The following is a 23,453-nucleotide window of genomic DNA, read 5'->3' as shown; positions in this document are numbered from 1 at the left end:
CCTCCCGACACCGCGCCGACCTCACCTTCGAGCCGAAGTCCCCAGGACGCGCCCCCAGCCCGAGGGCCCGCCCCAGGGACACGCCCCCAGCCCGAGGGCCCGCCCCTTCCGCCGCGGACACGCCTTTTCCTCCGAGGACCCCGCCTCTTCCCGCGGCGCGCGTGCGCTGGAGAGGCGGTGGGCGTGGCGCGCGCGGTTCGCGCTCGCACGTGCGGGCGCCGGTCGGTCCCCGCTATGCCGCGCAGGCCTCGCTGCAGGGCTGTGCGCGCCCTGTTGCGCAGCCGGTACCGCGAGGTGCTGCCGCTGGCGGCCTTCGCCCGCCGCCTGGGGCCCGAGGGCCGGCGGCTGGTGCGGCCCGGGGACCCCGCGGCCTTCCGCGCGCTGGTGGCCCAGTGCTTGGTGTGCGTGCCCTGGGACGCGCAGCCGCCCCCCGCGAACCCCTCCTTCCGCCAGGTGGGCGTCCCCGGGGCTCCGGGCGGGCGGGGGGCGGGGTCCAGGCCTGCGCGCTCCACACCCTGTGTGTCCCGATCCGCCCTCCCCGGGCCCCGACCTCCCCTCCCGGGCCCCGACCTCCCTCCACCCCCCCCCCGGCCCCGACTTCTCCGACCGGCCCCCCACGAGCCTCTCCGCCCGCAGGAGTCGAGCCTGAAGGAGCTGGTGGGCCGCGTGGTGCAGAGGCTGTGCGAGCGCGGCGCGCGGAACGTGCTGGCCTCGGGCTTCGCGCTGCCCCGCGGGGCGGGCGGCGGGCCGCGCCTGGCCTTCAGCGCCAGCGTGCGCAGCCACCGGCCCAACACGGCGGCCGAGGCGCTGCGCGGCGGCGGCGCCTGGGAGCTGCTGCTGCGCCGCCTGGGCGACCAGGTGCTGGGCCACCTGCTGGCGCGCTGCGCGCTCTTCCGGCTGGTGCCGCCCAGCTGCGCCTTCCAGCTGTGCGGGCCGCCGCTCTACCGGCTGCGCGCGCCCGCCGGGGCCCGCGCCGCGCCGGGGGCCGGGCGGCCGCCCCCCGCGGAGAAGCCCCGGCGCCGGCCGCGCCCCGGCCGCGCGCCAGGCCCGGGTCGGGCCCCGGCCTCCACGGAGACCAAGCGCTTCCTCTACGCGCGCCCGGGCGGCCCGGAGCGGCTGCGCCCCTCGTTCCTGCTCAGCGCGCTGCGGCCCAGCCTGGCCGGGGCCCGCCGGCTGGTGGAGGCCATCTTCCTGGGCCCCGCGCCCGGGCCGCGGCGTCGCCTGCCCCCCCGCCTCTGGCGGGCCCGGCCCCTCTTCCGGGAGCTGCTGGCGAACCACGCGCGGTGCCCCTACGGCCGGCTGCTGCGCGCGCACTGCCCGCGCCGCGCCGCCGCCGCCGCCTCGCGCGAGCCGCTGCGGCTGCTGCGCGCGCACAGCAGCGCCTGGCAGGTGTACGGCTTCCTGCGGGCCTGCCTCCGCCGCCTGGTGCCCGCCGGCCTGTGGGGCTCCGGCCACAACCGCCGCCGCTTCCTGAAGAACACCAAGAAGCTGGTGGCCCTGGGGAAGCACGCCCGGCTGTCGCTGCGGGAGCTGACCTGGAAGGTGAAGGCGCGGGACTGCGCCTGGCTCCGCGGCCGCGCAGGTGAGCGGGGACACGGGGAGACACGCGGCGCCCAGGGTCGGGGCACCGCCAGGTGTCGGTGTGCGGAGCCCCGGGCGCCGCCGGGTGGTTGGCGAGAGCCAGGATTCCTGGCACAGTGACGGCGGTGCTCGGGAGGTTGGGTGGATTCTGTCTGGTCTCTGCCTCGAGCCCCCTCGGGGTCAGTGGGCAGACACATCCAGACTCCCGCCTGCTTTCCTGCCCGCCAGGCACATGGGCTGGACCCAGGGGCCAGAGGGACAGCTGGGACACCCCTGGCCAGGGGCAGCAGGCCTCCCGGAGCTCCGCCCGAGAGGTCAGCACCTACACGCCCAGCCCCTCACCTGTAGCCGTGAGGGCTGCCCCTGGAAGCATCTTCAGCGTACTGCTGCATTAAGGTCTTGTTTTTAAGTCGGTTCCTGGGGCTTGAACTCAGGGCATGTGCTGTCCCTGGGCTTCCTTTGCTCAAGCGAGGCTACCGCTCTGCCACTTGAGCCTCAGCTCCACTTGAGCTTCATTGTGGTAGTTTAGTGGAGATACCAATCCCAGGCTTTTTGGCTCTGGCGATCCTCAGATCTCAGCCTCCTGAGTAGCTGAGGTTACAGTTAGAGGCATGAGCCATCAGGGCCTGGTTTGCTTTACGTCTTGACTCCCTCCCCGATTCCTTCCTTATGCAGAGCCCTTCCTTTGCTCCAGTCCATGACCCTGGAGGGCTGATCCTTAGCTGCCATCTTTCCCTAAACTGACTCTACACTTCTAAGGACCCGAGGAGAGGGAAGGTGGCGGCCGCGGCCAGGCTGACCGTGCGTGGGACCTGGCTGTGCGTCCATGCTCGGCCATGCCTGCCTCTCCCTGGTTTCTAGATTTGATTTTGAGATTGGACCACTCCAGTCTCTCCCTGCTCTGTCTTCTGGTCAGCAGTTGTTTCAGGTGTGGAAGAAACCACCTCCACTTCCTTAGTAAGATGGAACGACAGCCAAAGTGGACCAGGCTTGCTTTCCATTTAATCTCTCCCTCAGACTCCCAGGACATTTACAGCTCCTAAAAGAAAGATGGCAGAGCCATCTTCCCAAGGTAGCCTTTGAAACCCATGCCCCATCCTCAGAGACACGTCTGGCCACAAAGAGCAGGTTGCTCACCGGCCAGAAAAATGCTATGGGCAACAGCTTCGCACCCTGGAGCTTTGCCCTGCCCGCTGGCTGGTCCAGCAGCAGCGTTAGGTCTCCCTGGCCCCTGTCAGCCGGGGCTGACCACTGTGCTGCCTGTGGCCTCTGCCCTGCTCTTGGGCTGGCTCATCCTCCACAGTCCACACCTGCTGTCCAGTGTTGCTGAAGACGGTGCCACATGACTGTAGCAGAAGGTCATGAGGGCCTCCCACTTGGCCTTTGTCCCCAGCCTTGCCCAAGCACAGGGTCGGCAGCACTGGCTGCACAGCTGTGAGCCACTCTGTTCCAGTCTTCCGTCGCTGGGTCCAGCTGCACAACCACTTTTTTGAGGTGTAGTTGAGTGTCTCTCTGCGGCTCCTAGACTCCTGTTTGTTGGCTGTTAAGTGTGAGTTCCAGTGTCTGTGGGAACTTACTAGTCATGTCAGGTCTTTCTTTTGGGTTTCGTTAATTCATCTGATGTTTGTAGTCTCCTTCCCTCCCTCCCTCCTTCCCTCCCTCCCTCCCTTCTTCCTTCCTTCCTTCCTTCCTTCCTTCCTTCTTTCCTTCCTGTGCCAGTATTGGGGCTGGAACTCAGCGACTGAGCACTTTGTGTCAGCTTGTTTTGTTCAAGGCTGGTACTCTACCACTTGGGCCATAAGTCCACTACCAGCTCTTTGGTGCTTAATTGGGATTAAGAGTCTCATAGAAGCCAAATGCCTACTCAAGAAGCTGAGATCTGAGGATTGTGTTTCAAAGCCAGCCTGGGCAGAAAGTCTGTGAGATTCCTATCTCCAATTAATCACCAAAAAGCTGGAAGTGGGGCTGTGGCTAGCCTTGAACACAAAAGCTCAGGGTCAGTATCAGTATCCAGGCCCTGCTGGGAACCTAGCTCAGTGGTAGAGCACTTGCTTAACATTACCAGGGCTCTGGGGTCAAACCCCAGCACTCCAATAAACAAAACATGAGCCAGTGGCTCACGCCTGTAATCCTAGCTACTCAGGAGGCTGAGAGCTGAGGATCGCAGTTCAAAGCCAGCCCAGGGAGGAAAGTCTGTGAAACTCTTATCTCCAGTAAGCCACTGGAAAACCAGAGGTGGCGCTGTGGCTCAAGCTGTAGAGCGCTCGCCTTGAGCTGAAGAGCTGAGGGACAGCGCCCAGGCCCAGAATTCAAGCCCTACGACCCATCAAAACAAAAAAAACAAAACAAAACATGAAGCAGCACTGCTAAAAGTATGGAAAGAAAAGTAAGCTGAAGAACAGAGGCTAGGGCTGGGAATGTGTCTCAGTGGTAGAGTGCTCGCCTAGCATGCGTGAAGCCCACGATTCCATTCCTCAGTACCACAGAGCTGGAAGTGGTGCTGTGATTCAACTGGTAGAGTGCCAGCCTTGAGTGCAGAGAGGTTCAGGGACAGAGCCCAAGCCCTGAGTTCAAGTTCTAGTACCACCAGAGAAAAAAAATAAAAGAACAGGTTAATTTATGGTATAACAGCTAATAAAGGATTTGCTTTTCTTGATCTGAGTCCTGGGGCTTGAACTTGGGACCTGGGCACTGTCCCTGAGCTTTCTATCAAGGCTAGCATGCTACCACTTGAGTCACAGCGCCACTTCCACCTTTTTCTGAGTGGCATATTGGAGATGAGAATCTCAGAACTTTCCTGCCCAGCCTGGCTGTGAACTGTGATCCTCAGATCTCAGCCTCCTGAGTAGCTGGGATCACAGGTGTGAGCCGTTGATGCCTGGCCCCACTCCATTTTTTTTAAACTGCTCTAAGTGTTGGTGGACTAGGCTTGCTTTTGATTCGTAGTTGCCTTCTGTATCTTTTTTCTTCTAATTACTTCTTTCAAACTTTAACTGTCTTATTTAGGTGCATCTTTTCAATGGTGTACAGATGATATTTGTTGCAGACCTAGCTTGACAGTTGTTGTTTAACTGGATGGCTGAGTGTGTGACTCATGAATGTGCTCCCTCTGCCTGTAGTTCTGGGACTTATCCCAGGACCCTGTGCATGCCAGGTGGGTGCTCTTTTGCTGAGCTATATCCCCAGTCCTTGGGTTTTTGTAGTTTAGGCTATCCTTGAACTCATGGTACTTATGCCACAGCCTCCAGAGTTCTGGGCAGATGCCACCCCTTTTCAGTTTCCTTCCTTCCTTCCCCCCTCTCTTCCTTCTTTCTTTCTTTCCGTCTTTCTTTCTTTCTGTCTTGTCTGTCTGTCTGTCTGTCTGTCTGTCTGTCTGTCATGGGGCTTGAATCTGGGCCTGGGTACTATCCCTGAGCTCTTCAGCTCAAAGTGAGCTCTCTACCACTTGAGCTACAAAATCACTTCCAGTTTTCTGGTTAACTGGAGATAAGAGTCTCATGGACTTTCCTGCCTGGACTGGCTTTGAACCTCGATCTTCGGATCTTAGCCTCCTAAGTAGCTAAGATTACTGGCATGAGCCACTGGTGCCTGGCTTTCAGTTTGCTTTCTATATGCTTTATATCTTTGTTTTCTTGTCATCTTTTGGATAACGATAAACATTTACTTGCTCTGTTTTTGTTCTGTTTTTGCCAGTGGATAGTTAGAAGTTATGCATACTGTTGCTTTTCTTAGTTGTTTCCTATATTTTTAACGAAGTCTATGATGTCACCTTTCTCCTGACCAGTAAGGGCTATAGCGTATATGCGAACTTAGACTACCACTTCAGTTAAGGTGCTATTTTCCCTTCTTAGATCGATCTTGGGTGCCTTATCTCCAACTTAAACTATTGTTTTCTAAGGTGGCTTTCTATTTTATATGTATATGTATATGTGTGTGTGTGTATGTATATATAGATACACACGTACGCATACACGGTCAGTACTAGAGTTGGAACATGGGGGCCTTGTGTGTGTGTATGTATATATAGATACACACGTACGCATACACGGTCAGTACTAGAGTTGGAACATGGGCCTTGCACTCACTTGGCTTGCTTGCTCACAGCTGTTCCTCTACCACTTTAGCTGTGCCTCCAGGCCAGCTTTTTTTCTCTGGTTAACTGCCAATGGAGTCTCAAGGACATTTCTATCCCATGCTGGCTTTGAGCCATGATCCTCCAAGTCTTAGCCTCCCAGCAGGTAGCTGGGATTATGGGCGTGAACCACCAGTGTGCTGCTTTGCTTCTTTGTGGCAGCAGCAGCAGCTGTAGGTGGTGGGGAGTACATTCTACCTTTTCCAGTCTGTGTCAAAGCCATCGTGTTCTGTAGGAGTGTGATCTGAGAGGCGTGCATGTGTGTGTGTGTATTTTTGTTCCTGTACTGTGATTTGAATGCTTAGCTTTGTCCCTTAGCTTTTTTGCTCAAGCCTTACCACTGAGTGCTCTACCACGTTAGCAATAGTTCCCTTGCCAGTTTGCTTTGGCAGTTATTTGGAGATAAGAATCTCAAAGTTTTCCTTCTAGGCTGGCTGAGAACTTCAGTCCTCAGATGTCAGCTTCCTGAGTAGCTAGACTGACAGGTGTGAACCACTAGTGCCCAGCAGATAAGTGTAATTTTAAGTCTTCCAGTAGCAGTGCTAAACACACACACAGGAAAGATGTAACTAGCTTAACACTGTATTTGGTCAGAGCCTGGCAGGCTCTTGGCAGGGTGGACGGAAGACGCCGTCCGTCGCAACTCCATGTCCCATGCAGTGGGACGTGGGCCTCGAGTTGGAGGTTGAGGATCTAGGATGGGGCCGCAGGGCGTGGACTGAGTCCTTCCGCATCTCTGATTCCAGGGGATGGCTGTGTACCAGCTGCAGAGCACCGTCGGAGGGAGGGGGTTTTGGCCACGTTCCTGTTCTGGCTGATGGACGCGTATGTGGTTGAGCTCCTCAAGTCCTTCTTTTATGTCACCGAGACGACATTCCAGAAGAACAAGCTCTTCTTCTACCGCAAGAGTGTGTGGAACCAGCTGCAAAGCATCGGAGTCAGGTACCATTGACGCCGTCTCTCTGGCTTTGTGATGCTGCAGACTCAGAGCTGTGGGCCCCGGTGGAGTGCAGCAGGGACCCGATTCAAGTCCTGACCTAGCTGGCCAGGGTGGGGGCACCGACTGCCCAGAGACCCCACATTCTTGCCTGAGAAGTGAGAAGTTCGGGCTAGTTTGTCTCCGCTCCCTAGCGTAGAGGGAATTCAGGCTGAATGAAAGTTGCAGTGGGCAAACACTGCGCGTCCTGGGATGGTGTCCACTGACAGGCTGCTGCCACCATCGTTCCTACAGGAGGATGTGGGGAGGAGCCGGTGTGGGGCGGCTGGGTGTTGGCTAGTTCTGCCTGCAGCCAGGGGTCAGGTGACCGACCGTCCCCTGGCGCTCCCTGTGCTCTGATGGGAACCTGTAGGTGCCACGCCACCCTCCGCTCTTCCCCCGTGTCTTGCCATGCCACCCTCCGCTCCTCCTCTGTGTCTCTGCCACCCTCCGCTCCTCCCCTGTGTCTCTGGCACCCTCCGCTCCTCTCCCGTGTCTCTGGCACCCTCCGCTCCTCTCCCGTGTCTCTGGCACCCTCCGCTCCTCTCCCGTGTCTCTGGCACCCTCCGCTCCTCTCCCGTGTCTCTGGCACCCTCCGCTCCTCTCCTGTGTCTCTGGCACCCTCCGCTCCTCTCCTGTGTCTCTGGCACCCTCCGCTCCTCTCCTGTGTCTCTGGCACCCTCCGCTCCTGTGTCTCTGGCACCCTGTTCTCCTCTCCTGTGTCTCTGGCACCCTGTTCTCCTCTCCCGTGTCTCTAGCACCCTGTTCTCCTCTCCCATGTCTCTAGCACCCTGTTCTCCTCTCCTGTGTCTCTAGCACCCTGTTCTCCTCTCCCGTGTCTCTAGCACCCTGTTCTCCTCTCCCGTGTCTCTAGCACCCTGTTCTCCTCTCCCGTGTCTCTAGCACCCTGTTCTCCTCTCCCGTGTCTCTAGCACCCTGTTCTCCTCTCCCGTGTCTCTAGCACCCTGTTCTCCTCTCCCGTGTCTCTAGCACCCTGTTCTCCTCTCCTGTGTCTCTAGCACCCTGCTCTCCTCTCCCATGTCTCTATCATCCTGCTCTCCTCCCCTGTGTCTCTAGCACCCTGCTCTCCTCTCCTGTGTCTCTGGCACCCTCCGCTCCTCTCCTGTGTCTCTGGCACCCTCCGCTCCTGTGTCTCTGGCACCCTGTTCTCCTCTCCCATGTCTCTAGCACCCTGTTCTCCTCTCCCGTGTCTCTAGCACCCTGTTCTCCTCTCCCATGTCTCTAGCACCCTGTTCTCCTCTCCCGTGTCTCTAGCACCCTGTTCTCCTCTCCCGTGTCTCTAGCACCCTGTTCTCCTCTCCCGTGTCTCTGCCAAACTGTTCTCCTCTCCCGTGTCTCTGCCACCCTGCTCTCCTCTCCTGTGTCTCTAGCACCCTGCTCTCCTCTCCCATGTCTCTATCATCCTGCTCTCCTCCCCTGTGTCTCTAGCACCCTGCTCTCCTCTCCCGTGTCTCTGGCACCCTGCTCTCCTCTCCCGTCTCTGGCACCCTGCCCTCTTCTCCCTTGTCTCTAGCACCCTGCCCTCTTCTCCCGTGTCTCTAGCACCCTGCCCTCTTCTCCCGTGTCTCTGGCACCCTGCTCTCCTCTCCCGTGTCTCTAGCACCCTGCTCTCCTCTCCTGTGTCTCTGCCACCCTGTTCTCCTCTCCCGTGTCTGGCAAGGCTCCTCACACCCTTCTGTTGCAGACAGCACTTGGAGAGGGTGCGGCTGCGGGAGTTGTCAGGCTCCGAGGTCAGACAGCATCAGGTGGCCAGACCGGCCCTGCCTACCTCCAGACTCCGCTTCATCCCCAAGCCCTGTGGGCTTCGCCCCATCGTGAACATGGACTACATTGTGGGCCCCAGAGCCGTCTGCAGAGAGCAGAAGGTGACCACGCTCCCGTGCCGTGTCAGTGGAGCCCGTGGGCGGTGGCCCAGGAGGGGCCCGTGCACCCCGTGGGCCGGGGCGGGCAGGGGAGCAGATGATGGCGTCCTGCCCAGCTTGGTGGGCAGGAGATGGGTTCCAGAACAGTGGGGTCCACTGTTCCAGGCTGTTTCACCCATGCCCCGACAGGCCCGTGTGCTGCGGGCTCTTCATGCCAGGGACAGAACACCACAGAGCGGCGGCCGCGTAGCTGTGCCCGCCAGCTCGGCTGCGTGCGGTGGCGGCACTGCCTCCCATGCCTGTGTGGCACGAGGTGACTCCCAAGGGACAAAGCAAAGGTGCCGAGGCGCCTTGACTCGATTAGGATCCAGTTCTGTCTCTGTTATGAGTGAAAACGACAGAGTCCACGCCCTACCAGGGCTGTGTCCTGAGGTCAGGGCCCCTCTTCAGGGGGTCCCCGCCCACTCCTGCTCCTGGGAGGTAGTGCCCACTGCCAGGTGAGGGTCCCATGCCCAGTCAGTGAGTTACTAGGATGCTGTGAGCCTTCCAGAACTGGAGCGGGCAGGGGGCTCACTCTGGGCGGCTCAGCGGCCCCTGGGGAAGCAGCCAAGTCCCCTTCTGTTGACCATGCCCCCTCTGTGCCCACCACACCCTGTGGCCCAGGCCCAGCATTTCGCCCAGCACATGAAGACTCTGTTCAGCGTGCTCACCTACGAGCGGATGCGGCGTCCCGAGCTGCTGGGGGCCTCCGTGCTGGGCCTGGATGACATCTTCACCGCCTGGAGGGCCTGGGTGCTGCGGGTGCGTTCCCAGAACCCCGCGCCCAGGCTGTACTTCGTGAAGGTGGGCACCGGGCTGCGCCCCCCCCCCCCGCGCCCCCTCCCCATGGTCTGCATTCTGGGGTTTTGGAACAGCTGGTGTCGGGACACTGTACGGGTCCTGGCTGCCACTGGGTGTGACCACCTGCCCTGCCCCCCACTTCCCATGGACCAGGATGCTGGGCCTGGGTTCCCCCAGGAGCAGGGTGCACGGGTGACTCCACCCCTGGGACGCCCCTCCCCTCAGGCAGAGGCTTGTGCTTGCCCAGGCCCCATGGGCGCTGCGTGCCAGCGTCCCTCGTTCCTTTAAAGCGGGGATGATCACGCTGGGTCCCGTCTCCCTTCTGAGATGGAGCTGGTGAGCAGGGCTCTGGTGCCCGGAGTGTGGTCAGCTAAGTCCTGGGTCAGCACAGGCTTCTTCTGCCCTGTGGGTCCCGTTCCGGGCTGGTGCGGTGTGAGGGTGGGCCTGCTCTTGGGGTCCCACTGGGGGCGGAAGGGACCGGGGACAGGGCTCTGGGCAAGGGCGTGGGCCTAGAACCCCATTCTAGGCTCATCCAGAGTTCAGTCTTGGGGCCGGCCAGCGGGACCCCCCGGCTGCTGGCAAGGCCCCCCACTCAGAGCTCTGTGAATGGTACAGGCAGATGTGACCGGGGCGTATGAGGCCCTCCCTCACGACAGACTGGCAGAGGTGGTGGCCAGAGCCATCAGGCCCCGAGAGAACACCTACTGCATCCGCCACTACGCCGTGGTCCAGGGGGCCGTCCAGGGGCGCGTCCACAGGTCCTTCAGGAGACACGTAAGACCACACGTGGGGTCCTCGGGGAAGCGTTGGGGACGTGGATGTACTTGGCTCAGATGAGCTGTCTTGGTGTGTGTCTGTAGGGTAGCACGCTGGAGAAGCGTGGGGCGTGGGGCCCTGCCCTCAGTGTAGGGGGGGCCTGGCAGGTTTTTGTTGGTCGTGGGGCCTGAACTCTGGGCCTGGGCGCTGTCCCTCAGCTCTTCAGCTCAAGGCAAGCACTCTACCACTTGAGCCACAGTGCCACTTCCAGCTTTTTCTGCATATGTGGTGCTGAGGAATCGAACCCAAGGCCTCAGGCATGCAAGGCAAGTGCTCTACCACTGAGCCACCTTCCCAGCCCCAGGGCCTGCAGGTTGTGGCCTGGGCCTCCCCGCAGTGCAGCGGCGGAAGGATTTCCTGGAGGGTCAGGTCTAGAAAGAGTGAGTACATATGTAGGGATGGCTTCAAGACAAGCCGGTGTCCGCAGCCTTCCACGTGCGTGTGGACGTGGGTGGCTGTGGTCTGCTCAGGGTCATTCCCTGCACCCCCTGGCCAGGCCTGGGTGCTTGTGCTCCCTAGGCTTGAGCTCCTGGCTTCTGTAGGGCTCTGCGTCTCACCGCTCAGTCTTTCCAGGAGCTGCCACATTAACCTGGCTTTCTTTCTGCTTAGCTGGGTTTTTCTCCAGCTCTGCTCCCTTCTGTTGATCTCTTTGTCATCTTGAGGTGTGAGCTTTGATGATGGCATGTACTTTCTTTTCTACATGAGCATCTGAAGCCGCATGCCTTGCTCCAAGACCCTCTTCAGAAAGGGTCCTGGTGACTGGGATACAGAAATGGTCACCACCGGTGCCAGGGCAGTGTCCTCCTGCCTGCGGTGTCCGTTCCTCACACCCCTCCTGGACAGAGGGGCCACCACCGTGTCCTGTGGCCAGCGGTGGAGGTCTGTCACGGAGCTCTGGGGTAGGACAGCAGCCTGCTGATTTTGTGGCTCCGGCAGGCAGGACTCTTGACTCTGTCTCCGACGGGAACTGTGCCCTGACTGGACAGTCCCGGCCCCGCCCGCGCCCTCACACCGCCCTCCTCTTACCCACAGGTCTCCACCTTCACAGACCTCCAGCCCTATATGCGCCAGTTCCTGGAGCATCTGCAGGACAGCAGCACGCTGAGGGACGCCGTCGTCATTGAGCAGGTCCCCGGGGCCCTGGCCAAGGCTTCCCATGACAGTCCACAGGACGGGCGTCCTCATTAGAGGTCCCTGTGGGAGGAGGTGTCCCGAGTGACGGTGACTGTGGGGAAGGTGTCCCGAGTGACGGTCCCCGTGGGGAAGGTGTCCCGAGTGACGGTCCCCGTGGGGAAGGTGTCCCGAGTGACGGTGTCCGTGGGGAAGGTGTCCCGAGTGACGGTGTCCGTGGGGAAGGTGTCCCGAGTGATGGTCCCCGTGGGGAAGGTGTCCCGAGTGACAGTGTCCATGGGAGGATGTGTCCCAGGTGATGGTCCCCGTGGGGAAGGTGTCCCGGGTGACGGTGTCCCCATGGAGAGGGCGGTCCTCGGTGTCCGTGGGGAGGGTGGTCCTCGGTGTCCGTGGGGAGGGTGGTCCTCGGTGTCCGTGGGGAGGGTGGTCCTCGGTGTCCGTGGGGAGGGTGGTCCTCGGTGTCTGTGGGGAGGGTGGTCCTCGGTGTCTGTGGGGAGGGTGGTCCTCGGTGTCTGTGGGGAGGGTGGTCCTCGGTGTCCGTGGGGAGGGTGGTCCTCGGTGTCTGTGGGGAGGGTGGTCCTCGGTGTCCCTGTGGGGAGGGTGGTCCTCGGTGTCCCTGTGGGGAGGGTGGTCCTCGGTGTCCGTGGGGAGGGTGGTCCTCGGTGTCCCTGTGGGGAGGGTGGTCCTCGGTGTCCCTGTGGGGAGGGTGGTCCTTGGTGTCCGTGGGGAGGGTGGTCCTCGGTGTCCGTGGGGAGGGTGGTCCTCGGTGTCCGTGGGGAGGGTGGTCCTCGGTGTCCGTGGGGAGGGTGGTCCTCGGTGTCCGTGGGGAGGGTGGTCCTCGGTGTCCGTGGGGAGGGTGGTCCTCGGTGTCCGTGGGGAGGGTGGTCCTCGGTGTCTGTGGGGAGGGTGGTCCTCGGTGTCCGTGGGGAGGGTGGTCCTCGGTGTCCCCGTGGGGAGGGTGGTCCTCGGTGTCTGTGGGGAGGGTGGTCCTCGGTGTCTGTGGGGAGGGTGGTCCTTGGTGTCCGTGGGGAGGGTGGTCCTCGGTGTCTGTGGGGAGGGTGGTCCTCGGTGTCTGTGGGGAGGGTGGTCCTCGGTGTCCCCGTGGGGAGGGTGGTCCTTGGTGTCTGTGGGGAGGGTGGTCCTCGGTGTCCCCGTGGGGAGGGTGGTCCTCGGTGTCCGTGGGGAGGGTGGTCCTCGGTGTCCGTGGGGAGGGTGGTCCTCGGTGTCCGTGGGGAGGGTGGTCCTCGGTGTCTGTGGGGAGGGTGGTCCTCGGTGTCTGCGGGGAGGGTGGTCCTCGGTGTCTGTGGGGAGGGTGGTCCTTGGTGTCTGTGGGGAGGGTGGTCCTCGGTGTCTGTGGGGAGGGTGGTCCTCGGTGTCTGTGGGGAGGGCGGTCCTCGGTGTCCCCGTGGGGAGGGTGGTCCTTGGTGTCTGTGGGGAGGGTGGTCCTCGGTGTCCGTGGGGAGGGCGGTCCTTGGTGTCTGTGGGGAGGGTGGTCCTCGGTGTCCGTGGGGAGGGTGGTCCTTGGTGTCCGTGGGGAGGGTGGTCCTTGGTGTCTGTGGGGAGGGCGGTCCTCGGTGTCCCCGTGGGGAGGGTGGTCCTTGGTGTCTGTGGGGAGGGTGGTCCTCGGTGTCCGTGGGGAGGGCGGTCCTTGGTGTCTGTGGGGAGGGTGGTCCTCGGTGTCCGTGGGGAGGGTGGTCCTTGGTGTCCGTGGGGAGGGTGGTCCTTGGTGTCTGTGGGGAGGGCGGTCCTCGGTGTCCCCGTGGGGAGGGTGGTCCTCAGTGTCCCTGTGGGGAGGGTGGTCCTCGGTGTCTGTGGGGAGGGTGGTCCTCGGTGTCCGTGGGGAGGGTGGTCCTCGGTGTCCGTGGGGAGGGTGGTCCTCGGTGTCTGTGTGGAGAGGGCGCCCCGACACCTGTTGGGCTCGTGAGTCGGTTGGAGGTGTGCTGGCCCTGCCCCTGCAGTGTGTGGCCTCGGTGCCCCGCTGTTCTCCTTGTCTCTCTCTCGGCTGCTCCATGTGGTGTGGTAGAGGCTTGGGTGTGGAGGCCACGGGAGCATGTCGCTTTGGAGGCCAGCGTACTGACCGGTCGCCGGCCTCGCCCGCCTGCCGTTGCACGGTCTCCGGACCAAGCCGCCTGAGCCCTTGGGCTCGTCTTCATCTCCGCAGCGTGACGTGGGCTTTAGGGCCCGGCATGGCAGGCCCCACACAGGGCAGCCTTCAGAGGATTTGACCCTGGCTAGGCCCGGCTGTACCGTGGTATCTGTGATTCCACGCGCCCTGCGCTCACACCTGCCTCCCGCCGATTGCTCTTCCAGAGCTGCTCGCTGAACGAGGACAGCAGCGACCTGTTTGACTTTTTCCTGCACTTTGTGCACAACAGCGTGGTGCGGATCGGCAGCAGGTAGGCCGGGCGCTGCTGTCTTGTCTCTCTCCGTGCGTCCTGTGGCGGTGCTGGGAGGAGGCACAGGGGCCGACCTGCTTCCTGCCTGCTCCTCCCTCCCGAGCCCTCTGCTGCGCAGCAGCTCCTGCCCAGGCTCCCCAGGAACCCTGCGGTGCCAGTGCCATCGAGCCGCCCCACACCACGCAGAGTGTGAGCACGAAGCTCCGGGTCCTCTTTCATTCGAAAGTCGAACCTCATTATGGGATCACGTGACCATTAATGTTAGTTTGTGGTATCAAAACGTCATTGGACATGTGAATGTGCATCCTGGGAAAGATCAGATCCCAGGTGTGCTGCAGAGTGAACCTTGACAAAGGAGCTTGAGTGAAGGGGTTTCTGTGTCCTGACAGTCCCTGCGTGTTGACCCTTCCTGCGTCTGCGTCTGCGTCTGCGTCTGAATCAGGACGCGGCCTGGGCCAAGTCGGCCTTTCTGCAAGGTGGTTGCCATGCACTTCCAGCAGTGTGGAGATCCCAGCTCTGCAGGGAGCCGGAGCGCTCCGCAGAGGAGGCCTGGCCCCCGGGCTCGGGTGGTGAGCCCGCACGCAGCCTGCCACTGGGCACAGCTCACCGTGTGCATGCCCGTCCCAGCCTCGTTAGCCTCGCGGGTACTCACTAGCCTGCTCCCTAAGCAAAAGTTGTGGTGCTTTTTATTTTTGGTATACGGCCACCACCTGGAGGTGGTCTGTCCTTATGAGTGGCTAAGGGCTCCAGAAGTAACGGGTCCCAGCTGCCATTGGTGGTTCACACCCGTAATCCCAGCTACTCTGGAGACTGAGATCTGAGGATTGTTGTTTGAAAGTCCGTGACACTTGCTCCAGTTAGTCCCCTGAGGTGGACAACTCTGGCTCAGTGGTAGAGTGCTAGCCACAGCGAGCACCCAGGCCCTGAGTTCAAGCCCCACGACTGACCCAAAAAAATGAGTCTGGAGCCAGTGCCAGTGGTGCCTCTTGTTCTTCTGTGAGCTGCTTGAGAGTGAGAGCGGGAAGAGCGTCACGTGAGGCCGGCCCAGGAAGAGGTTTGCCAGGTCCCACCACCCACCGTGGGGTCAGTGGTGCACCCCTGCCACCCCAAGTAACGGGAGGGTCGGGTGTCTGACAGCCAGGCCGAGGTGCATGCGGGGCTCTGCCCCCCAGAGGATGGTCCAGCGGACACAAGGCCCTGCGCACTCATCCCCCGCAAAACAAGAGACCCAGACAAACGTTCAGTTTGAGTGTCCGATTCCTGCTTCGCCCTCAGTTAATGAAAGACCTAAGGAGTCCGAGTGTGGTGTTGTCACAGCAGCCCAGCCCCAGGGGAGCGGAGGGCGGTGGTGTGTGTGTGTGGAGGGCGGTGTTGTGTGTGCACATGGCCTGGTGTGTGTGTGGAGGGCGGTGTTGTGTGTGCACACGGCCTAGTATGTGTGTGTGTGGAGGGCGTTGTTGTGTGTGCACACTGCCTGGTGTGTGTGTGTGTGGAGGGCGGTGTGTGTGTGTGCACACTGCCTGGTGTGTGTGGAGGGCGGTGTTGTGTGTGCACAATGCCTGGTGTGTGTGTGTGGAGGGCAGTGTTGTGTGTGCACACTGCCTGGTGTGTGTGTGTGGAGGGCAGTGTGTGTGTGCACACGGCCTGGTGTGTGTGCGCATCTGTGTCCGGCACATGGCAGGGCCCACAGAGCTGCCGCCCAGCCCTCGCCCCCTCCACCAGGTGCTACATCCAGTGCCAGGGGATCCCGCAGGGCTCCATCCTGTCTCCGCTCCTCTGCAGCCTGTGCTACGGGGACATGGAGAACAAGTTGCTGCCTGAGATTCAGCAGGATGGGTGAGTGTTTTCACACTTGTGTGTGCTGCATGGGTGTGACGCCCTGGCGTCCCACAGCTCTGCGTGGGCTCTGTGTCCGTTTGTGTGAGAAGCCAGCTGTGGTAGTCAGCTGGTGACCCCGAGCCAGTGGGACGTTGGCTGGGTGTGGACGCGAGCTCCTGTCACCCTGGTACGTGGGAGGCTGACCGGGGGAATCTCAGTTCCAGGCCAGCTGGGGCAAAAAAGTTCTCAGGAGCCATCTTACCAGGTGAGCCAGCGTGGTGTGCACCTCTCACCCCAGAGGAGCAGGACCCTGGAGGCAGGATCCTGGCACAGGACCTGATTTCAGAATAACCAGCGCAGAGATGGCAGGAGAGACCCTCAGTGGTAGAGCTCCTGCCTAGCAAAGATGGGCGCCGAGCTCACACCGCAGCGCTACAGGAGAAGAGACAGAGGGAACCAAAGATGTCACTTCACCTCTTCAGAGCATGAGTTTGAACTCAGCCATTTCAAGTACTGGGCTCAATCCTCACAAGGCAGTGTCCAGTGTCAGCATGAGCCTCAGTCTCCTCTTTTCAGGCTGCTCCTGCGACTGGTTGATGACTTCCTGCTGGTGACACCTCACCTGGCCAAGGCACAAGCTTTCCTCCGGTAAGGAAGGACCCGTGGCTGTGTGTGTGTGTGTGTGTGGGGGGGTGATCTGTGTGTGAGGTAGGGTGTGCGTGTGAGTTAAGGTGTCTGTGGTGATGTGTGTGAGGTAAGGGTGTGTGTGTCTGGTGATCTTGTGAGGTAAGGGGATGTGTTAGGGTACAATGTGACTGGTGTATGACTCGGGTGCACTCTGTGTTTGGGGCAGGTCTCCACTGGCTGTGGACACTGTGTTTGGGGCAGGTCTCCACTGGGTGTGGACACTGTGTTTGGGGCAGGTCTCCACTGGGTGTGGACACTGTTTGGGGCAGGTCTCCACTGGGTGTGGACACTGTGTTTGGGGCAGGTCTCCACTGGGTGTGGACACTGTGTTTGGGGCAGGTCTCCACTGGGTGTCGACACTGTGTTTGGGACAGGTCTCCACTGGGTGTGGACACTGTTTGGGGCAGGTCTCCACTGGGTGTGGACACTGTTTGGGGCAGGTCTCCACTGGGTATGGACACTGTGTTTGGGGCAGGTCTCCACTGGGTGTGGACACTGTGTTTGGGACAGGTCTCCACTGGGTGTGGACACTGTTTGGGGCAGGTCTCCACTGGGTGTCGACACTGTGTTTGGGGCAGGTTTCCACTGGGTGTAGACACTGGGGCAGGTCTCCACTGGGTGTCGACACTGTGTTTGGGGCAGGTCTCCACTGGGGGTGGACACTGTTTGGGGCAGGTCTCCACTGGGTGTGGTTCAGGTCAGGATCATGGTTTATTCTAGTGTTAGTCTCAAGGTTGATTTTGTGATCCTGCCTACACTGGTCTGTGCTGGAACCAGCTAGATACCACCCAGATCCGGTCTGCCCACAGAGCTGATGACCCTACACCACTGGGAGAAAGTGTGGAAGGTTCTGGAGGACGGTTGGCCTCAGGAAGGGGTAGTTGCAGTTGGAGGTCAGTTCCTATAAAGATAGGGTCCCTGGAGAGGCTCTGCACAAGGGGAGGTACAGCCAGGGCAGGACTGGTCTGTAGGTCTGCTGGGAGGTGGTGGGTGGGTCTGTAGGTCTGCAGGGAGGTGGTGGGCGGGGCTGTAGGTCTGCAGGGAGGTGGTGGGGCGGGTCTGGAGGTCTGCAGGGAGGTGGTGGGGCTGGAGGTCTGTAGGTCTGCAGGGAGGTGGTGGGCGGGGCTGTAGGTCTGCAGGGAGGTGGTGGGGTAGGTCTGGAGGTCTGCAGGGAGGTGGTGGGGCTGTAGGTCTGGAGGTCTGCAGGGAGGTGGTGGGGCAGGTCTGGAGGTCTGCAGGGAGGTGGTGGGGCGGGGCTGGAGATCTGCAGGGAGGTGGTGGGACAGGGCTGGAGGTCTGCAGGGAGGTGGTGGGGCTGTAGGTCTGGAGGTCTGCAGGGAGGTGGTGGGGCGGGGCTGTAGGTCTGCAGGGAGGTGGTGGGGTAGGTCTGGAGGTCTGCAGGGAGGTGGTGGGGCTGTAGGTCTGGAGGTCTGCAGGGAGGTGGTGGGGCGGGGCTGGAGGTCTGCAGGGAGGTGGTGGGGCGGGGCTGGAGGTCTGCAGGGAGGTAATGGGGCTGGAGGTCTGTAGGTCTGCAGGGAGGTGGGGTGGGGCTGAAGGTCTGCAGGGAGGTGATGGGGTAGGTCTGGAGGTCTGCAGGGAGGTGGCGGGGCTGTAGGTCTGGAGGTCTGCAGGGAGGTGGTGGGGCGGGACTGGAGGTCTACAGGGAGGTTGCGGGGCTGGAGGGCTGGAGGTCTGCAGGGAGGTGGAGGGGCTGGAGGTCTGGAGGACTGCAGGGAGGTAGTGGGGCTGTAGGTCTGGAGGTCTGCAGGGAGGTGGTGGGGCTGTAGGGCTGGAGGTCTGCAGGGAGGTAGTGGGGCTGTAGGTCTGCAGGGAGGTGGTGGGGCGGGGCTGGAGGTCAGCAGGGAGGTGGCAGGGCTGTAGGTCTGGAGGTCTGCATGGAGGTGGTGGGGCAGGGCTGAAGGTCTGCAGGGAGGTGGCAGGGCTGTAGGTCTGGAGGTCTGCAGGGAGGTGGCAGGGCTGTAGGTCTGGAGGTCTGCAGGGAGGTAGTGGGGCTGTAGGTCTGGAGGTCTGCAGGGAGGTGGTGGGGCGGGGCTGGAGGTCTGCATGGAGGTGGTGGGGCTGGAGGTCTGCAGGGAGGTGGTGGGGCGGGGCTGGAGGTCTGCAGGGAGGTGGCAGGGCTGTAGGTCTGTAGGTCTGCAGGGAGGTGGTGGGGCTGTAGGGCTGGAGGTCTGCATGGAGGTAGTGGGGCTGTAGGTCTGGAGGTCTGCAGGGAGGTGGTGGGGTGGGGCTGGAGGTCTGCAGGGAGGTGGCGGGGCTGTAGGTCTGGAGGTCTGCAGGGAGGTGGTGGGGCAGGTCTGGAGGTCTGCAGGGAGGTGGCAGGGCTGTAGGTCTGTAGGTCTGCAGGGAGGTGGCGGGGCTGTAGGTCTGGAGGTCTGCAGGGAGGTGGTGGGGCTGTAGGTCTGGAGGTCTGCAGGGAGGTGGTGGGGCAGGTCTGGAGGTCTGCAGGGAGGTGGCAGGGCTGTAGGTCTGTAGGTCTGCAGGGAGGTGGTGGGGCTGTAGGGCTGGAGGTCTGCAGGGAGGTGGTGGGGCTGTAGGTCTGTAGGTCTGCAGGGAGGTGGTGGGGCAGTCCGGGATGGCTCCCAGAGGTCTGAGCATGTAGGGTGGGAGGCAGGGTGTCATTCCTGTGGGCTCCCACCCAGGCATGGGGGTAGGTGTTCTCTTTCGTCTGACCTCAGGGTTAGACCACATATGAAGGAAAGTAATTTTACCGGGAGCTGATCCATGCGGGCCTTGGCTGCATCTGCAGGCCCCGACGAGCTGCCTTGGATGTGGGGGATGGGGAGGGCTCTCCACACGTGGTCTAAGATGGCTGTCCGAGCACTCCTCGGGGCTACCTGTCCCGTTAGTGTTGCCTACCTCACCAGTCACAAGCGCAGCACTGGCTCCTGACCGGGGTTCTGCATCGCCCCCTCTCCCTGCCCTGGGTGTCTCTGGGGTTTACTCCCAAGGTCCCGGGTGGCAGAGGCTGAGGGCCTGCTCTGCTCTTACCCAGGGTCCTGGTCCGAGGTGTCCCCGAGTACGGCTGTGAGATAAACGTGCAGAAGACGGTGGTGAACTTCCCTCTGGAGGGCGTGGCCCTGGATGGGGCCGCCCCGGTGCAGCTGCCTGCCCACTGCCTCTTCCCCTGGTGTGGGCTGCTGCTGGACACGCAGACCTTGGAGGTGTTCTGTGACTACTCCAGGTAAGGTGCGCCTGGAGGTGTTCTGTGACTGCTCCAGGTCAGGTGCGCCTGGAGGTGTTCTGTGTGTACTCCAGGTCAGGTGTGCCTGGAGGTGTTCTGTGTGTGCTCCAGGTCAGGTGCGCCTGGAGGTGTTCTGTGTGTGCTCCAGGTCAGGTGCGCCTGGAGGTGTTCTGTGTGTGCTCCAGGTCAGGTGCGCCTGGAGGTGTTCTGTGAGTACTCCAGGTCAGGTGCGCCTGGAGGTGTTCTGTAACTACTCCAGGTCAGGCGTGCCTGGAGGTGTTCTGTGTGTGCTCCAGGTCAGGTTTGCCTGGAGGTGTTCTGTGTGTGCTCCAGGTCAGGTGTGCCTGGAGGTGTTCTGTGTGTGCTCCAGGTCAGGTGTGCCTGGAGGTGTTTTGTGAGTGCTCCAGGTCAGGCGCGCCTGGAGGTGTTCTGTGACTGCTCCAGGTCAGGTGCGCCTGGAGGTGTTCTGTGTGTGCTCCAGGTCAGGTGCGCCTGGAGGTGTTCTGTGTGTGCTCCAGGTCAGGTGTGCCTGGAGGTGTTCTGTGTGTGCTCCAGGTCAGGTACGCCTGGAGGTGTTCTGTGTGTGCTCCAGGTCAGGTGCGCCTGGAGGTGTTCTGTGACTGCTCCAGGTAAAGCGTGCCTGGAGGTGTTCTGTGTGTACTCCAGGTCAGGTGCGCCTGGAGGTGTTCTGTGTGTGCTCCAGGTCAGGTGTGCCTGGAGGTGTTCTGTGAGTACTCCAGGTCAGATGCGCCTGGAGGTGTTCTGTGTGTACTCCAGGTCAGGTGCGCCTGGAGGTGTTCTGTGACTGCTCCAGGTCAGGCGTGCCTGGAGGTGTTCTGTGACTGCTCCAGGTCAGGTGCGCCTGGAGGTGTTCTGTGTGTGCTCCAGGTCAGGCGCGCCTGGAGGTGTTCTGTGACTGCTCCAGGTCAGGTGTGCCTGGAGGTGTTCTGTGTGTGCTCCAGGTCAGGTGTGCCTGGAGGTGTTCTGTGTGTGCTCCAGGTCAGGTGCGCCTGGAGGTGTTCTGTGTGTACTCCAGGTCAGGTGCGCCTTGAGGTGTTCTGTGACTGCTCCAGGTCAGGTGCGCCTGGAGGTGTTCTGTGACTGCTCCAGGTCAGGCGTGCCTGGAGGTGTTCTGTGACTGCTCCAGGTCAGGTGCGCCTGGAGGTGTTCTGTGTGTGCTCCAGGTCAGGCGCGCCTGGAGGTGTTCTGTGACTGCTCCAGGTCAGGTGTGCCTGGAGGTGTTCTGTGTGTGCTCCAGGTCAGGTGTGCCTGGAGGTGTTCTGTGTGTGCTCCAGGTCAGGTGCGCCTGGAGGTGTTCTGTGTGTACTCCAGGTCAGGTGCGCCTTGAGGTGTTCTGTGACTGCTCCAGGTCAGGTGTGCCTGGAGGTGTTCTGTGTGTGCTCCAGGTCAGGCGTGCCTGGAGGTGTTCTGTGACTGCTCCAGGTCAGGCGTGCCTGGAGGTGTTCTGTGACTGCTCCAGGTCAGGCGTGCCTGGAGGTGTTCTGTGACTGCTCCAGGTCAGGTGTGCCTGGAGGTGTTCTGTGACTGCTCCAGGTAAAGCGTGCCTGGAGGTGTTCTGTGTGTACTCCAGGTCAGGCGTGCCTGGAGGTGTTCTGTGACTGCTCCAGGTCAGGCGTGCCTGGAGGTGTTCTGTGTGTACTCCAGGTCAGGCGTGCCTGGAGGTGTTCTGTGTGTACTCCAGGTCAGGCACGCCTGGAGGTGTTCTGTGACTGCTCCAGGTCAGGTGCGCCTGGAGGTGTTCTGTGTGTGCTCCAGGTCAGGTGCGCCTGGAGGTGTTCTGTGTGTGCTCCAGGTCAGGTGCGCCTGGAGGTGTTCTGTGTGTGCTCCAGGTCAGGTGTGCCTGGAGGTGTTCTGTGTGTGCTCCAGGTCAGGTGCGCCTGGAGGTGTTCTGTGTGTACTCCAGGTCAGGTGCGCCTTGAGGTGTTCTGTGACTGCTCCAGGTCAGGTGCGCCTGGAGGTGTTCTGTGACTGCTCCAGGTCAGGCGTGCCTGGAGGTGTTCTGTGACTGCTCCAGGTCAGGTGCGCCTGGAGGTGTTCTGTGTGTGCTCCAGGTCAGGCGCGCCTGGAGGTGTTCTGTGACTGCTCCAGGTCAGGTGTGCCTGGAGGTGTTCTGTGTGTGCTCCAGGTCAGGTGTGCCTGGAGGTGTTCTGTGTGTGCTCCAGGTCAGGTGCGCCTGGAGGTGTTCTGTGTGTACTCCAGGTCAGGTGCGCCTTGAGGTGTTCTGTGACTGCTCCAGGTCAGGTGTGCCTGGAGGTGTTCTGTGTGTGCTCCAGGTCAGGCGTGCCTGGAGGTGTTCTGTGACTGCTCCAGGTCAGGCGTGCCTGGAGGTGTTCTGTGACTGCTCCAGGTCAGGCGTGCCTGGAGGTGTTCTGTGACTGCTCCAGGTCAGGTGTGCCTGGAGGTGTTCTGTGACTGCTCCAGGTAAAGCGTGCCTGGAGGTGTTCTGTGTGTACTCCAGGTCAGGCGTGCCTGGAGGTGTTCTGTGACTGCTCCAGGTCAGGCGTGCCTGGAGGTGTTCTGTGTGTACTCCAGGTCAGGCGTGCCTGGAGGTGTTCTGTGTGTGCTCCAGGTCAGGTGTGCCTGGAGGTGTTCTGTGTGTGCTCCAGGTCAGGTGCGCCTGGAGGTGTTCTGTGACTGCTCCAGGTAAAGCGTGCCTGGAGGTGTTCTGTGTGTACTCCAGGTCAGGTGCGCCTGGAGGTGTTCTGTGTGTGCTCCAGGTCAGGTGTGCCTGGAGGTGTTCTGTGACTGCTCCAGGTCAGGTGTGCCTGGAGGTGTTCTGTGAGTACTCCAGGTCAGGTGCGCCTGGAGGTGTTCTGTGTGTACTCCAGGTCAGGTGCGCCTGGAGGTGTTCTGTGACTGCTCCAGGTCAGGCGTGCCTGGAGGTGTTCTGTGACTGCTCCAGGTCAGGTGCGCCTGGAGGTGTTCTGTGTGTGCTCCAGGTCAGGCGCGCCTGGAGGTGTTCTGTGACTGCTCCAGGTCAGGTGTGCCTGGAGGTGTTCTGTGTGTGCTCCAGGTCAGGTGTGCCTGGAGGTGTTCTGTGTGTGCTCCAGGTCAGGTGCGCCTGGAGGTGTTCTGTGTGTACTCCAGGTCAGGTGCGCCTTGAGGTGTTCTGTGACTGCTCCAGGTCAGGTGCGCCTGGAGGTGTTCTGTGACTGCTCCAGGTCAGGCGTGCCTGGAGGTGTTCTGTGACTGCTCCAGGTCAGGTGCGCCTGGAGGTGTTCTGTGTGTGCTCCAGGTCAGGCGCGCCTGGAGGTGTTCTGTGACTGCTCCAGGTCAGGTGTGCCTGGAGGTGTTCTGTGTGTGCTCCAGGTCAGGTGTGCCTGGAGGTGTTCTGTGTGTGCTCCAGGTCAGGTGCGCCTGGAGGTGTTCTGTGTGTACTCCAGGTCAGGTGCGCCTTGAGGTGTTCTGTGACTGCTCCAGGTCAGGTGTGCCTGGAGGTGTTCTGTGACTGCTCCAGGTCAGGCGTGCCTGGAGGTGTTCTGTGACTGCTCCAGGTCAGGCGTGCCTGGAGGTGTTCTGTGACTGCTCCAGGTCAGGCGTGCCTGGAGGTGTTCTGTGACTGCTCCAGGTCAGGTGTGCCTGGAGGTGTTCTGTGACTGCTCCAGGTAAAGCGTGCCTGGAGGTGTTCTGTGTGTACTCCAGGTCAGGCGTGCCTGGAGGTGTTCTGTGACTGCTCCAGGTCAGGCGTGCCTGGAGGTGTTCTGTGTGTACTCCAGGTCAGGCGTGCCTGGAGGTGTTCTGTGTGTACTCCAGGTCAGGCACGCCTGGAGGTGTTCTGTGACTGCTCCAGGTCAGGTGCGCCTGGAGGTGTTCTGTGTGTGCTCCAGGTCAGGTGCGCCTGGAGGTGTTCTGTGTGTGCTCCAGGTCAGGTGCGCCTGGAGGTGTTCTGTGTGTGCTCCAGGTCAGGTGCGCCTGGAGGTGTTCTGTGACTGCTCCAGGTAAAGCGTGCCTGGAGGTGTTCTGTGTGTAT

At 61.4% G+C, this 23,453-nt stretch overlaps 1 protein-coding gene across 1 annotated transcript in view; it reads left to right on the top strand.

Annotated features, from left to right (window-relative positions):
• The first annotated feature begins 234 nt into the window (after positions 1–234).
• Positions 235–23,453, top strand: part of Tert (telomerase reverse transcriptase) — a 39,786-nt gene continuing 16,567 nt past the window's right edge. Inside the window, exons 1-11 of the mRNA XM_070042086.1 lie at positions 235–453; positions 637–1,582; positions 6,460–6,655; positions 8,395–8,575; positions 9,236–9,415; positions 10,028–10,186; positions 11,261–11,356; positions 13,670–13,755; positions 15,478–15,591; positions 16,150–16,221; positions 19,274–19,462. Of these exons, the coding sequence (XP_069898187.1) occupies positions 235–453; positions 637–1,582; positions 6,460–6,655; positions 8,395–8,575; positions 9,236–9,415; positions 10,028–10,186; positions 11,261–11,356; positions 13,670–13,755; positions 15,478–15,591; positions 16,150–16,221; positions 19,274–19,462 (2,438 nt within the window). The remainder of the gene's footprint in view (positions 454–636; positions 1,583–6,459; positions 6,656–8,394; positions 8,576–9,235; positions 9,416–10,027; positions 10,187–11,260; positions 11,357–13,669; positions 13,756–15,477; positions 15,592–16,149; positions 16,222–19,273; positions 19,463–23,453) is intronic.

Source organism: Dipodomys merriami, unplaced genomic scaffold (assembly GCF_024711535.1).
Source record: "Dipodomys merriami isolate MVZ:Mamm:240054 unplaced genomic scaffold, mDipMer1.0.p SCAF_32, whole genome shotgun sequence".
Lineage (NCBI taxonomy): Eukaryota > Metazoa > Chordata > Mammalia > Rodentia > Heteromyidae > Dipodomys > Dipodomys merriami.
Note: the sequence above shows the minus strand (reverse complement) of the source record. Positions and strands in the feature narration are given on the sequence as shown.